The 14,925-nt window shown below is 43.5% G+C and overlaps 1 protein-coding gene across 1 annotated transcript in view; it reads right to left on the minus strand.

Annotated features, from left to right (window-relative positions):
• triob (trio Rho guanine nucleotide exchange factor b) overlaps positions 1 to 14,925 on the minus strand; it is a 175,144-nt gene that overhangs the window by 19,572 nt on the left and 140,647 nt on the right. The window contains exon 40 of the mRNA XM_079504312.1: positions 417 to 709. Coding sequence (XP_079360438.1) covers positions 417 to 709 — 293 coding nt within the window. The remainder of the gene's footprint in view (positions 1 to 416; positions 710 to 14,925) is intronic.

The raw sequence follows: 14,925 nt of genomic DNA on the forward strand, positions 1-14,925 counted from the left end.
CTGAGAATGTTGTCAACAAATTAAAACTAGACTAAAATGTTAGGGAGGGACTAGTGGAGAAGAGATACAGTAGAACTAAAAGACAAGGCGATTTATGTTTGGTGTGCTTACAAGCTCACAACGCAGCGCGATGCGTTGTGAGCTTGTAGATCGGCTATTTTCAGCATGCAGCCAAGTGTAAAATCAGTCATTACAACACCATCAAGGCCCGCCAAAACGCATTTTTGTTGACAAAATCAACTGTAGATTTAGTAGACTAAAATCGTATGATATTTAGTCAACTAAAACTAGACTAACTAAAACATGCCAGGTAAAACTAAATTAAAATGTATTCAAAAGACTATGACAAAAACTAAAGCAACATTTGCCGTCAAAATCAACAGTGATGAGAACCGCTGGTATAATGGCTCCTTCACCTCCTCCAGGTTTTCGTCCTGCGGCGTGGCAGCGTTGTCGTCCGAGTCCTTCATGGAGCCGTGCGTGGTGTCGGCGTTCTTCCTGGCGTCCTGCTGGCGGCTCTTCTTGTGCTTGTGGGCCAGCTTCTTGACGTGGCCGTCCGCCTTCCCGGAGCTGAGGCGCCGCACGGGGCTGGTCAGCCATTTCCTCAGGGTGTTCCCGGGACGCTTGGGCCCCGGAGAGCTGCTGTGAGGCCCCAGGGTGTGGCTGGAGCCCGGCTGCAGGGCGTCGTTACTGGACACGGACAGGGTGTCTGAAATCGGGAGAGATACGACAATGCTCATAAATGAGTGAAGTGAAGGTTTGAAATGCGAGCATTGGTACCGATTCTTTTCATCTGCATAAAAGGAGTCCGAATTCTAAATGGGTCATCGTGATGTTTCTACGGACAGGATGGCAATTAGAATGGCATGTGGTAACCTTATGGAAACAGTATTAGAATCCTTGATACATCTTCCACTGTATGAATCTTTGGCTTGTGAGAGTGCAGCAATTCCATATTGATTCTCTCTCTCTTTGTGTGCGTGTGTGTGTGTGTGTGTGTGTGTGTGTGTGTGTGTGCTTGTGTGTGTGTGTGTGTGTGTGTGTGTGTGTGTGTGTGTGTGCATTATCTTGCCTTTGTGCTGAATTGTACTTCTAACTTTACAGTAGATGCCTTTCAAAGCGAACAGGGCTGTTGCTTATTTAAAAATCATGGCCCACAGCATTATGTAAAACTTCTCCCTTGGGTTTGTGCGGGTGTGTGTGTGCATGCATGTGCGCATTTTGCGGGTGTGCGTGCATGCGTGTCTGTGCGTCCGTGCGCACACGTGCATGCGTGTACGTGCATTGTTATCTGAATAAGCCGCACTGGCCTCTCCATCACAGTGGTGGCAGCTCCCTGGGGAGACTGTAGGAGGGAGATGAATCTGTTGGCTGTTATAAATGGAATGGAATAATGTGTATACATAATATAGAGGGAAGATGAAAACCTCTAAGAATGATCCACCTCATCTCAACTTGACACCTCCCGCCACATCCCTCTTTCTTCCCTTTCTTGCTACCATCCTACAGTACATAATGTCTTCCTTCTTTCATGTTTTTTTCTCCCTTTCCTTGACGTATCCACCAATCAACTGGATTTCCCGCTGCAACCTGTATTCATGGCACTTGGTCATCCACAAGAAGCGACAGACGAGAGCGCTTGCTTTGGAATTGGCAGGTTTGATCCTGGGCAACACCTACACACGACGATGCAAACATTTACTTAAAAAAGGAAACCAACGTTTCGACCTCGGAAGGTCTTCTTCAGGGAATGAAGAAGACCTTCTGATGTTCGAAACGTTTCCTTTTTTAAATAAATGTTTGCACCGAGTGTGCAGCCTCTTTCTTTATCTTCTATATTTATTTTCCAAGGCCAGCAGCACCTCACCAACACTGGTGTGTGCCCTGTCCTGTAGGTGTAGCACCTCACCAACACTGGTGTGTGCCCTGTCCTGTAGGTGTAGCACCTCACCAACACTGGTGTGTGCCCTGTCCTGTAGGTGTAGCACCTCACCAACACTGGTGTGTGCCCTGTCCTGTAGGTGTAGCACCACAACTCACTGGTGTGTGCCCTGTCCTGTAGGTGTAGCACCACACCAACACTGGTGTGTGCCCTGTCCTGTAGGTGTAGCACCACAACTCACTGGTGTGTGCCCTGTCCTGTAGGTGTAGCACCACAACTGTCCTGTAGGTGTAGCACCACAACTGTCCTGTAGGTGTAGCACCACAACTCAGCAAAACCTCCGTGGTGTAGCAGCTTGGGACACCGACACCCTTGTTGCTCGACTGATACCACTTCAGCATGCACATGCATCACTGTTCCACTGGGACACGCCACCCTCATCTACATGGAGCATGGAGCGCTGGAGTTTGGAAGCGCTCATTGGAAATCACTCAACGGTCCTGCCTACCACCTGTTTCTAAATTGCACATAATGCAGGAGGCAGCAGGACATTGCGTTATTGAAAAAAAGCGCTTCCAAACTTTGACAGTTTGAAATACTCATCTGCACGGAATTTCTTGACAGAAAGTAGATCATAACATGTCTACGATGGATTTTTATGGAATAAAAACTTTGCAGATAGGAAGAGAATAATTCAAGCTTTCCGTACACCTGCAATGTTGGCGAGTTTAACGTTGTTTAATGCAATCAGATCTCGATCTGTCAGATTCTGTTTGGATGTATGGGCTGTCAAGGCCAGAAAGTAGTTTTTTGCCACTCAGTAAGCGTTCCAGCATAACTTCCGGGTATGATGATGTTACATGATGATGATGTCACAGATACTGGAGTTCAGTTGTGTGCTGTCACAGTGTGGACATTCAAGGCATTTCACCTCGTAAAAAATGGTCAGAGTTCAAAGACGGGTGACAGCATGTTTCCGCACTAAAACCTGCTAAAGTGGGGGTGTGGAGGGGATAAGAACCTGGACGTGCTACTGGGGCTCATTTCAGAATGACGTACTGTTCCAGTGTCCAAATGCAAGCCTGTGTTCGCTAGAAATTTGAATCAATCAATACTGTTTCGTATTTTGTCGTCACACCTGATCAGAATTGAATCTCAGCTGAATAGAAGAGTCTTGGAATGAGGTCTGGCGGAGCCTGTTTCGCTTCTCTCTTGTAAGCGGAGAGAGTGAATGAGCTCTCATGGGATGATGTTCTCATGCTGCAGAACAGCAAATGATTTCCAGAAGGAGCATGCCTGCAAAAACAAGTGCATCTGTATGGTGCTACAAGCTGTCATTAAAGGAACAGTGCAGCATTTTAGACTTTTAGTCCTACATTTGACCGTTCACCCACTTTTATACAAGCTTTTTGGAATCTGCTTAAAGTAAGCCTTTCCTTCAAAACAAATGGAAAAAGAGATTACCTCCACCCAGTATACAGACTCCCCCAGCCCCCTGGACATTTGCCTATAAATAGACTATAATTTAGGATTATCCTGCAATGTGGACAAAATCACTCTGGCTTCATATGTACACTGCGGATACCTATCTGTGGACAACAAATATTTATCTCATCCCATACTGCATTTTCTCCAATGAAAATGATGCGATTCCTTTCATCTTCCTTCCGTTTCTATAGCATTTCCCTTCTGTCACAGCCCAGAAAGCTGCATGCCACCAATTTCACTCAGTGGATACTATTCTAACTCTAACCCTCACAAACTCTACTGTCCATGTGAAAATGTTACCTGACAATCCATTTAAACTGGATTACGTCACCAGTGGTGCATTTAAACCGGTGTCCACCCCCCACAGCAGAGAAAGAGGAAAAATAGTTCAGTTATTTCCTGTTTAGTAAAGGTGTGTGTGATGGCAGAACTGTTCAGTGAAATCAGAGCTACTATAACATGATTTACATTTATTTATGTACAAATGGCTTTGTTGAGCAAGTTGAGTTATTTGACAATCCCTGTTTGGAGTGCTTGTTTGTGAGAAGACGTCACGCTACAGGAGTGCTAACTTCCGTTGCAGCAGACAGCTGACTATAAAGCAAATGTTCCATAAACTAAGACTTGAAGATGGAAACTTCTACAGTATGTCTCAGTATGTATGAGATATTGCATATCAAATATGTGCCCTTACTGCACTCGAAATTCACAGAGAAGTGGCATCTGTTAAAAATTAAGGACCAAACATTACAAACTACGTGACTAGGTTGAATGACTTTATGTGACCCCATAGGGTAATTTCTCATAAATGGTAGGCATGGAAATGCCCTCTGCCCATTGAATTAGTACAGTACTAAAATGTATAGATGTTGTGGCGTGTCTGTCTGCCTGTTCTTGAGTGAGCACACCTGCGTGAGTGCGTGTGTATCAGTCGTTGAGTCTTTGGGAAAGTTATGTTTTACTGCGCCATGCTGATATAAAGCATGTGTTCCCACATTGCATGCGGAGAAAGAAAAGATGTTTTTTCCACGAAAGAAAAACATCTCCCACATTATGCCCCGCAAGTGTCCTCTCTGACTGCAGGGATTTATCCCAGCATCATCTCCCAGTGAGAAAATCAGGCTTTCAGACTAGAGATTTATACATAACCGGTACCTTCTGAATGATAGCAGTTGGCGATGTGGTGGATGTTTACACGACACTGCCCACACAACCCCGTTGCATGGATATCCTACGCCCACCCAGGGGTACTATAATATTAAGAGGTCATGGGACTACTTTTATTTGTATATTAAAGGATGGTTGCATTAACAATTTGTAATTGGTAATACATTACGGATATAATCACTATTGTCAACAACAGAATGTGGAGGGGTGTTGTCCATTGGGGTTTTTCTTTTTTGACTGCTAGTTTTGTTTTTTGTTTTTTTTGTGTGTTTTTCTTGTCTCTTTCTTTTGTGTAAGTCATGTGTATTTTGTATGCTTTATTGTAAAATCATTAAAAAACTTTGATGACAAAAAAAAAAAAAGAGGTCATGGGAAGCACGGGAGAGAACGTATCTTTTTGTCCTGTGAATTATACATTCAATACCAGAGAGAAGACACTTTCTTTTTGCCCTGGCCAGACAGGGTGTTTGGCAGCACAGGGAGACTTGCTTCCAGCACATTGAACAAACACAACAGAGAACCCATAAACATGCAGAGGTCAGGCATTCTCATGTGGAGCAAACAGAGCCTGCTTCCTACAGGGTACTACACCAATAGACAGATGTTTTACACTGCTGAGTACAGTAAGTGAGAGGAATGAACTGCTTCTTTTTCGTTTGGAATGAACTAAATTCCAGTCAAATTAAACGAACACCTGCATCATCTTAGCTGTAAATTTGGTATTAAAATTATTTATTATGGAAGCAAAAAGTATGGGAATCATGTGGACCAATTAAAAATTATGTTCAGAACTAGATAAAGTGCCCCTCAGGGCACAGGTCTCCACCAGGGCAGGTCAGGTTGTGGCCTCCTGGTGGCACTATAACAGACCAATGTGAAAAGGGTGGGATATATTCCTCAGCCTAGTAGGAAAGTTCGTGAAAGATTTCACGTAAATTGCACACTGCGTTCATGATTTGAGGCTTTTTGTTAAAAACGGGCCAATCCTGCAAACTTTGAAAGCCAATGTTAGCCAATTAGGATGGAATATATATATATATATATATATATACTGGTGGCGCTATAACAGGCAGTTCTGGAAAACTTGGGGCAGAGTTTCATCGTTTGCATCCAGGGAGTGTGTGTGCAACATTTGGCATCGACCGGGTCAACGGTGCCAGAGATTAGCTGATAACAGTAACTGCAGTCTCAACTTGATCAAGGTGTCAGAGAAGCTAATACACAACAATGCGAGTCATGATCCCCCCCCCCAATAATGTCCCCACACTTTTTACGTCCTGACGGCGCCACTGCTCTGGGCTGACAGTAGTGATCTTGTTAACAGAGAGGTGGAGCACAGTGTCAACAACCTCGACAATAACCATACTATACATTGTATGCAGGTGCATGCATGGAAACCTACATCTTCAACGGCACACGCACTGTATACAGTTGGAGGCCATCGATATTGTCCTTTTCTTTTTGCTGAGGTTTGCGTGATCTGCGCAAAAGGACAGTTAACCCATTTTGGGCGGGAACCCCTTTTGGTGTTTTAAACATTATGTTATAATTTAGCTATTGAAAAATAGCAGATCTACAAGCTCATAGCGCGCCACCGAGTGGCGCGCTACGAGCTTGTAAGTCTGCTATTTTTGAAAAATCGTGAAAATATTTATTTCTGAAAACTGGAGGATTTAGAAGGATTTAAAAAAAAATTGAGGTCAGGCCTAAATGGGTCAAATGATAAGGGACAATATCGGTGGCACCCAACTGTATGCAGGTGCATGCATGGAAACATACATCTTCAACGGCACACGCACATAGTGCTGCAGTCTGCGTCAAGATATGTGTTCTTTGCCCTGTGGTGGTCTTTATTCATGAAGACAATTGAGTACCACAGACGAAAAACAGTCTAAGTCCAAATTTCAGACTGACCCCTCCACGAAAAGGCCTCGTTGTCCTGAACCCTTATCTATCATTTATATATTATGGATCAATAGTGTGGACTTAGACTGTTATTCGTCTGTGGTACTCAATTCACCATTTAACCCTCATGATGAGTCATGGGTGACAGCAGTAGGTTTACTAGGCTACTGGTGCTTCATACAGAAAACAACAAGGTAACCTCCAGAACAACACACAGCAAGTCTCTAGGTAGGTTTTCAGTTATTAGAGTCTTATTGAGTTCTACAACATTACTTTAGCACGGTTTCACTTTTATTTTTTGTATGTGTCATTTAGGAATGAAACTTCATGAATATTATGTACATAATCCTATGTAGTATGACAGCATCGTTCCGTTTGATCTTTTACTCATTTTACGCATTACACATGTTAATGGCAGCTAGGGTTGTAGCCTACTACACTTCAGAAAGGTTTCATCTACACAGTATGTGGGCAAAATACCAGTGCCCAGCAGGGCATCTAACCAGTGTCTAATTGGTAGACTGGTGTCTCACAGTGTCCCGACTCCTAATTGGATATAAAGTGTCTGGTTGTATTCCTGGCTGGTCTCATCAGCAGACTCAGCAGGGTATACCTTAGTGCCCAGATGGGCATGGAAGACGAGGTCAGATACACAGCAACCCACTTGCTCCGCTGTTCGACAACAAAGCTTCACGCATGCTCAAGCTTGCAAGTTCACACCCAAAATCAAACAGCTACTTAACTGTCAGGAAGGGCCTTAAAATCAGCACTTGACCATCCCATCAACATCATAGTATCTTCTTTCCACTACACACTGTTAGCCGATATCCTCAGGGACATTCCAACAAGCCTATTTTAAACAGATGCCTGCTACTGTTTCCTCAGATGTTGTCTATTACTGTACATCTACCCACCACAGCCAACTCTGTGCCTGTTTCATTCATGCCAAACCAAATGCACTGTTGTAAACATGCTAGATTTACAACTCTGGGTGCCTCTGCCCTATGGTTAGTGACTCGGACGGAAGGGGGGATTGGGGTGGGGGGGGTTGTTCTAGAATTGTCCCAGTGGTATTCCACAGAGGCATGCCTGGGATTCCAGAGGTGACACATCGGGGGGGGGGGGGGGGAAATCTGGTGTGACTGTGTCTTCTTTTGGAGAGAGACGCAAACGTACACAAATGCACACAATTCACATGGACACACACGCCAGTTGATGTGTCTGTTGACGCACAGAGGGGGCTTGGGTGTGTGGAAAAGCCCCAGGGGGGATGCTAGTCAATCTACAGAATGTTTACAATGCTGGAGAGGACATGACACAGTCAGAGTGAAGAAGGGTGTAGTGGAGGAATATAGAACTAAGATGAGTCCACAGAGTGTACAGTATGTCTAAGATGAGTCCACAGAGTGTACAGTATGTCTAAGTATAGTCCAGTGTATATTCTGCCTTTTGCGAGTTGTCTACACTACAGTATATCTAGTATGTTCTTTGCTGGTAGGCTACAGTAGTTCTGCATTGAACATTTTTGTTGTTTTTTGTCTGTACCAAGTGCCAAAGCAAATTCCATTCATGAACCTTATAAAGGAAACTATTTCTGGGTTCTGTGATGATTCAAAATTTTAAATTGGTTTAATGTTTTTGACTGTAAGACAAGCAAAACAGGTTGATGTGTCCTCATCACTTTTTTTGGTTCTATTCTGGCTGGGGTTCCTCTCATACTGTACTAGAGGTTTGCACTCACATCTAACACCACGTGTCAAATAAATAAATAAATAAACGTTACATTACATTGGTGTTACACTAAAAACTCGCCTACCCATCATGCACCTGTAACCAAACTGCATGGAGGCGAGTGTCACGTGATTGGGTGTAGCCAATCATTTGGAATTTCTCTACCGTCCACTTCCAGTTTTAGCAACATCTTTAAACCCTTTTTTCTTGTAATCTAGGCTGCATCCGCGGTGATTGAACAGAATGCAGACGTTCTGGGCTCATTTCTGAATTTATGCTGCAACGCGGTTACAATATTAACGCTTCTGAACAGAAATAAAGTTTAGTAGACAGACAGACTTAGTTAGTGGCATTTCAGAAACGGAAACAGCAAAAGCTGGGTTGAAAACGCAGAGGTACAGTGAGTGATGTCAGAGCACAGGTGTAAACGGCACTTCCACATACTCACACAGGCAGATTCCCTCAAATGTATAGATGTGAGGGCTGAGGGGCGCTATGTTTGTTTAGAGATCTTTAAAGGACCACTTCACCACTTTTCAACCTATTTTCATATAATTGGTCCTCACTAATGTTCATGATTAAATGACAATTTTTTTTCTCCTCGGTCTGTGTCTCATAGGAGGGCTGTGGGCAGTTCAGAAACCCGTCCACCAGTGACATCATCATTAGACAAGAAATTATTTAAACAATATTTTTTTAATATTTGTATTATCGTGAGAACGATGGCTTCTATTATTGTATTGCAACTTTTCAGGAATAGAAAGCCTGCAGTTTCTATTAGCTTTGAATCCCCATCGATGATCTCACTGGTGGACGGATTTCTGAACTGCCCACAGCACTCCCATGAGACACAGACAGATCAGACAAAAATGTTGCCATTTTACCATGAACATTAGTGAGGACCAATTATATGAAGGTAGGTTGAAAAGTGGTGAAGTGGTCCTTTAAACAAACAGAGTACAATGTTTGTGTAAAGATGAGAGGTGCCCCTCAGTTTTCTATTCTGCTCCATTATTTAATCATCTCCTTGGGGTCTGTCACGAACACCCTTTTGGCCATCTGTCCACCACCAATCTGACCCAGTAGACGTCATAATAGTCACTCTCAACCAGACAATTCAATCCCATTAGGCTATAGCTTGCTCACAGAATGACTCCCATTTGAAATACCTCCCAATAATCCCCCTTTGATCAATTCATATCCATCATAAGCCACCCTGAAAATAATAGGTCATCATTTGATTTGAAATCTCCAGTGGACAACAACATACAGAACAAAAATAGATCTTTTTCTGGCTCTTGAAGAACACAACAGTTGTGCAATTTTTCACCATCACTAAAGTTCAATGAAGAATAGACATGCTACAGTCTATATACTCTATATATACGTCTATATGTACGTCTATATGTACGTATGTTGAACATATCCAAGTGACACCAAACAATTGGAGCACATGAACCCCTTTCTCATTCCTATCTTTAATCGCTTTTTGCTATATCTAATAAAAAAAGAAAAGCTATGAAATACAAGCCCTAAAAATATTAAATGCTACACATTCTCTCTGAGACAGGCAGCAGACTTGGAAAAGACATATCCTCACTTAGATATACTAATGTATGTTCATATATAGAACATATACACCGGTTCAACTGCATACATACAAATAACCCTAAAGACTCATGTTACAGTACACATAACATAGTACATACCCAGGTCCAGTAGCCAGAACTTGCAGTTGTCGGAGTGTCCACCTCGAGATGAATCCATGTGACAGAGTTGACTGAGAGTCACCAGGGACTCGATTCCATGTGCCATGCCACCCCAAATCAAGCCTCACCAATAACACCTCCTCCCACATTCATTCAGTTCTTTTACAAGACTGAACATCACACAAGTAATGATCTCGACAGTCAGTAACTGCACAGCGGAGGTTTTAAAGAGAGTGATTGTATAGTTATGCAGTGAAGAGTTAAGTCAACTGCAGCATTAGCGTTGGGATGTTCCCTCTCTCTCTCTCTCTCTCTCTCTCTCTCCCTCCCTCCTTACTGAGGGGCTGCTGCTGTGAGGGTATTGGGCAAGCCTCCACTGTGCCTTCACTATTCTGAAGAAACCTTTGGAGACATGCACACACGCATTCTACCGTATTACCCTTTGTAGAAGCACCCACTCACTTTCTATGGGTGTTGAGATGCATATTTTATAGGCATTTTATAGGCATTTGAAAGTTGTCCTTTCTACTCTATTTTTTCCTTCATTTTTTAAGGAATTCAGTCAACTCACGAATAGACTGAACAAGTTATAGAATGAGAATACAAGTGTGCATATAATATTTTATCTTGGTGTAATGTACATGTAGCTGTGCTACAATTTCTCCCTGCAGCCATCATTAAACATTAAGAGCAGGGAGATAGATACAACCCCCCCATGGGGAACAGAAAAAGCAGAGCCCACCGGTGGTGCTGGGGTGGCGGTGGGAGCAAACAGCGCATAACAACAACCATGAACCATAGAGAAGGAAGAATGCAGGCTTAGGTGAGCTTAAATACCCCGCCCAATTGGTCAGCTGACTGCCACATCAGTGTATGACATGTGGGTCTTGCAAACACTGTATACACCCACATAGTAATGCAGCGTATTAACCCCTCGAGTATATTTGACTGAACTAACTCTGCAAGCTATGTATCATTTATTCTAGACTTCGCTTTGACAATAGAATTGAGCAGATTGAGAGAAAATGTTTGTTGTTGTTATTGCTAGATAAAGGTTCTTGTCTTTATCTAGCCAGTAATATATCTGTCCTTCTACAGTACATTCTCTACCGAATAAACTATAGGCTTTTCTATAAGTGTGACTGTTAACTAAAGTCCTCTTTATACTATTTCATGCAGCCTATTCCATAGAAGATCCCAGTCTTAGCACTCCATGCGACAAGTCCCCTGTGGACACTGTACAGGCTACTACAGGAAGGGTTAAACAGGCGCTACACATACAAAGATATCCCTGTTCAAATATGTGTGTTCTCTATTAGTCAAGCTCCCTGGCTCTGACCAAAAACACTGTTTCCTGTAAGGCATATATACACACACAACACGCCATCTCGTACAGAGACGTATTATCAAGCATAACATCACTTATATCATTGCATATGGCTTCCGAAAAAGAGGCATTCGCTGTAAATCTCGCTAATTTGGTGACATGGCTATGTCGGCGGAGAGGGAGCTAGCTGTTCAAGAAGCACATACTCAATTCCACTAATCTAATTGTACAAGTGTTTACCATTTTGATGGGAGTCACCTCAACCTGATTTTCCTCGGAATCTGCAGAAGGTTTCACTTTTGATCATCACTGGATCCCTTGTTCTTGCACCCAGACACATGAATTGCACATGTGCACATGCATGTGTGTGCGTAGTCTGCGTACACGGACACATTAATGCACGCACGCATGCACACGCACGTCGCCCACACACAGGCACGCGCACGCACATGCACAGACTGCACATACACTGGGCGCACGCGCACACACACACACACACACACACACACACACACACACACACACACACACACACACACACACACACACACACACACACACACACACACACACACACACACACACACACACACACACACACACACACACACACACACAGGTCAATTATGTGTCAAATCTTTAAAGTCGCTGGGGTTAAAGTGTCTTGTTAACTCAACTGAGCAGAACACTCTGAATAGCGTCACCTGTTGTGAGGTCTGCCACCCAGTTGTAGATAGCTTTTTACAGCATCACATTGCCTTTATACGTGCATGGTGGGACCGCAGCTATAGTACTGATTTGTTTGTTTTCTCTTTGTGGCTTCGTCTCCAGACAGTCCACTGCCTCCTAACAAACACATGTCTGTCTCGCTCTCCCAGTTGCTCAGTGGTGTTTGTGTGACACAGCAGGAGAAAAGGGAAACTTCCTGGGGACAGTGGTGAAAGAAGTACTCTGAATTAAGAGTGTTTGTTCAGTAACATGAGTCTCCCTGTCTCTCCAGCTCTTTAGTAAATATAAAATCAAATGCATTTTCAGGTCGGGATACCAATTTCATCCAACCAGGAGAGAGAATGTGATACTGGACACATGGATAAACAACTGAAATTGGAATTGATGACACAAAGAAATGAGCAGACAATGGAACTGGAATAATATAAAATTGAAGCTGAACTCTCTCCTGATTGGCTACAATTGGCAACCCTCCGTAAAATGTATTTTCTGACCTGGAGAGACGTGGAGACCGCTGTTACTGAACAAACACTGACAATGACTACTATCAGAATATAGAGATTTAACTTTTTAACCAAAAAATATAACTTACCCTACCTAAAAGCAATATTACAATGTGTAAATAGTAAATACATCGCAATAAATAGTCCTGTATTCAAATGTATTTATTTTATTTATTCAAATGTATTAGTATTACTTATAAAAAATATATCAAAAGTAAAAGTAGTCACTTTAAAAATAAACAAATAGGCAATGTACAAGCTCACAATGACACGTGAGATTACAGATCTGCTATTTTCGAATTAAGTTTAGTTAAGAAAACTAAAAAATAATAATAATTGTAGTGGATTGTATTAGCCTGAGATGTAGTGGAGAAGTAAAAAGAAAGTATAAAAAATTTAAATATTCAAGAAAAGTAAAAAGTACAGTACTTTACGCCTGGAGTCATAATCATCCCTCCCCTGCTCCCCAGAACTACGCCTGGAGTCATAATCATCCCTCCCCTGCTCCCCTGAACTACGCCTGGAGTCATAATCATCCCTCCCCTGCTCCCCTGAACTACGCCTGGAGTCATAATCATCCCTCCCCTGCTCCCCAGAACTACGCCTGGAGTCATAATCATCCCTCCCCTGCTCCCCTGAACTACGCCTGGAGTCATAATCATCCCTCCCCTGCTCCCCAGAACTACGCCTGGAGTCATAATCATCCCTCCCCTGCTCCCCAGAACCACGCCTGGAGTCATAATCATCCCTCCCCTGCTCCCCAGAACCACGCCTGGAGTCATAATCATCCCTCCCCTGCTCCCCAGAACTACGCCTGGAGTCATAATCATCCCTCCCCTGCTCCCCAGAACTACGCCTGGAGTCATAATCATCCCTCCCCTGCTCCCCAGAACTACGCCTGGAGTCATAATCATCCCTCCCCTGCTCCCCAGAACTACGCCTGGAGTCATAATCATCCCTCCCCTGCTCCCCAGAACTACGCCTGGAGTCATAATCATCCCTCCCCTGCTCCCCAGAACTACGCCTGGAGTCATAATCATCCCTCCCCTGCTCCCCTGAACTACGCCCGGAGTCATAATCATCCCTCCCCTGCTCCCCAGAACTACGCCTGGAGTCATAATCATCCCTCCCCTGCTCCCTAGAACTACGCCTGGAGTCATAATCATCCCTCCCCTGCTCCCTAGAACTACGCCTGGAGTCATAATCATCCCTCCCCTGCTCCCCAGAACTACGCCTGGAGTCATAATCATCCCTCCCCTGCTCCCCTGAACTACGCCTGGAGTCATAATCATCCCTCCCCAGAACTTTGCTCAGTTATAATGTCAGAAAGCCTGAGACTTTCTATTCATAAAACATGGGAAAGCATGGGTGCAGCTTGGAACATTGTGTGATTTTATCAAGTCAATAAGTACAGAATGACTAATGTTCCTCTGTTAGTACATCTTCATCCGAGTGATGACTCCTGTTTTTCTGAAACTTCCTTTGTTTCATTTTCTTAAAAAGGAACCCCTCTAGGGACCTTTGTGAAGAACAACTTCTTTTAAAAGACTGACCACACAAACACACACGAGTGCGGGCGGGCGCGGGCGCGGACACACACACACACACACACACACACACACACACACACACACACACACACACACACACACACACACACACACACACACACACACACACACACACACACACACACACACACACACACACACACACACACACACACACACACACACACACACACACACACACACACACACACACACACAATAATGACTAGTTTGGTAATGCACCACCAAGAAACTAAAGACAACAGAAAAAGAACAGCAGTAAGCACAACCATGACCAGCAAACTGAGGAGGCCGAAAGAAAGGGCGTTCAAGTAAGAAACATTTATGTAATCAAGAAAAGTCAAAAGCATGGGAGTCTACACTCATGGAGTCAAAAAGTTCTGTGTATTATTATAACACCATGGAAACAAGCTGTGCAACACTCGCCCACTTTTAATTACAGAGATGGAGGCAAGCCGAAACACAACTTTATTGGCATTCTGTCAGGACACGATGACAATGGCTGACATCGCTCTGCTCTCTGTTTACAGAGTGTGCAGAAGTTTAGAACCTCCGACTGAGCCTACATTTCTGAATTGATGTTAGATAGATGTTGCCTCTCCCTCTTACCTTCAACTCACAAATGTTTAGTCGAAGTGGGTATTGTGCATATCTGTGTGTGTGTGTGTGTGTGTGTGTGTGTGTGTGTGTGTGTGTGTGTGTGTGTGTGTGTGTAAGCACGCAGATATCCACATTTCAGGTAATGATATATAATATTGATAATTATAAGCTTTAAAGAGCCTGCAAACATATCAAATGTGGAATTCCTGGCTTGTGTGAACACACACACCCAGCGGAAACCCCCCCTAATACAGATTACTAACAACTGTTGACCCCACAATGCAGGGTGCAGACTATGACATCAAAACTGTTG

The sequence above is a fragment of the Electrona antarctica genome, assembly GCF_951216825.1.
Source record: "Electrona antarctica genome assembly, chromosome: 6".
NCBI lineage: Eukaryota > Metazoa > Chordata > Actinopteri > Myctophiformes > Myctophidae > Electrona > Electrona antarctica.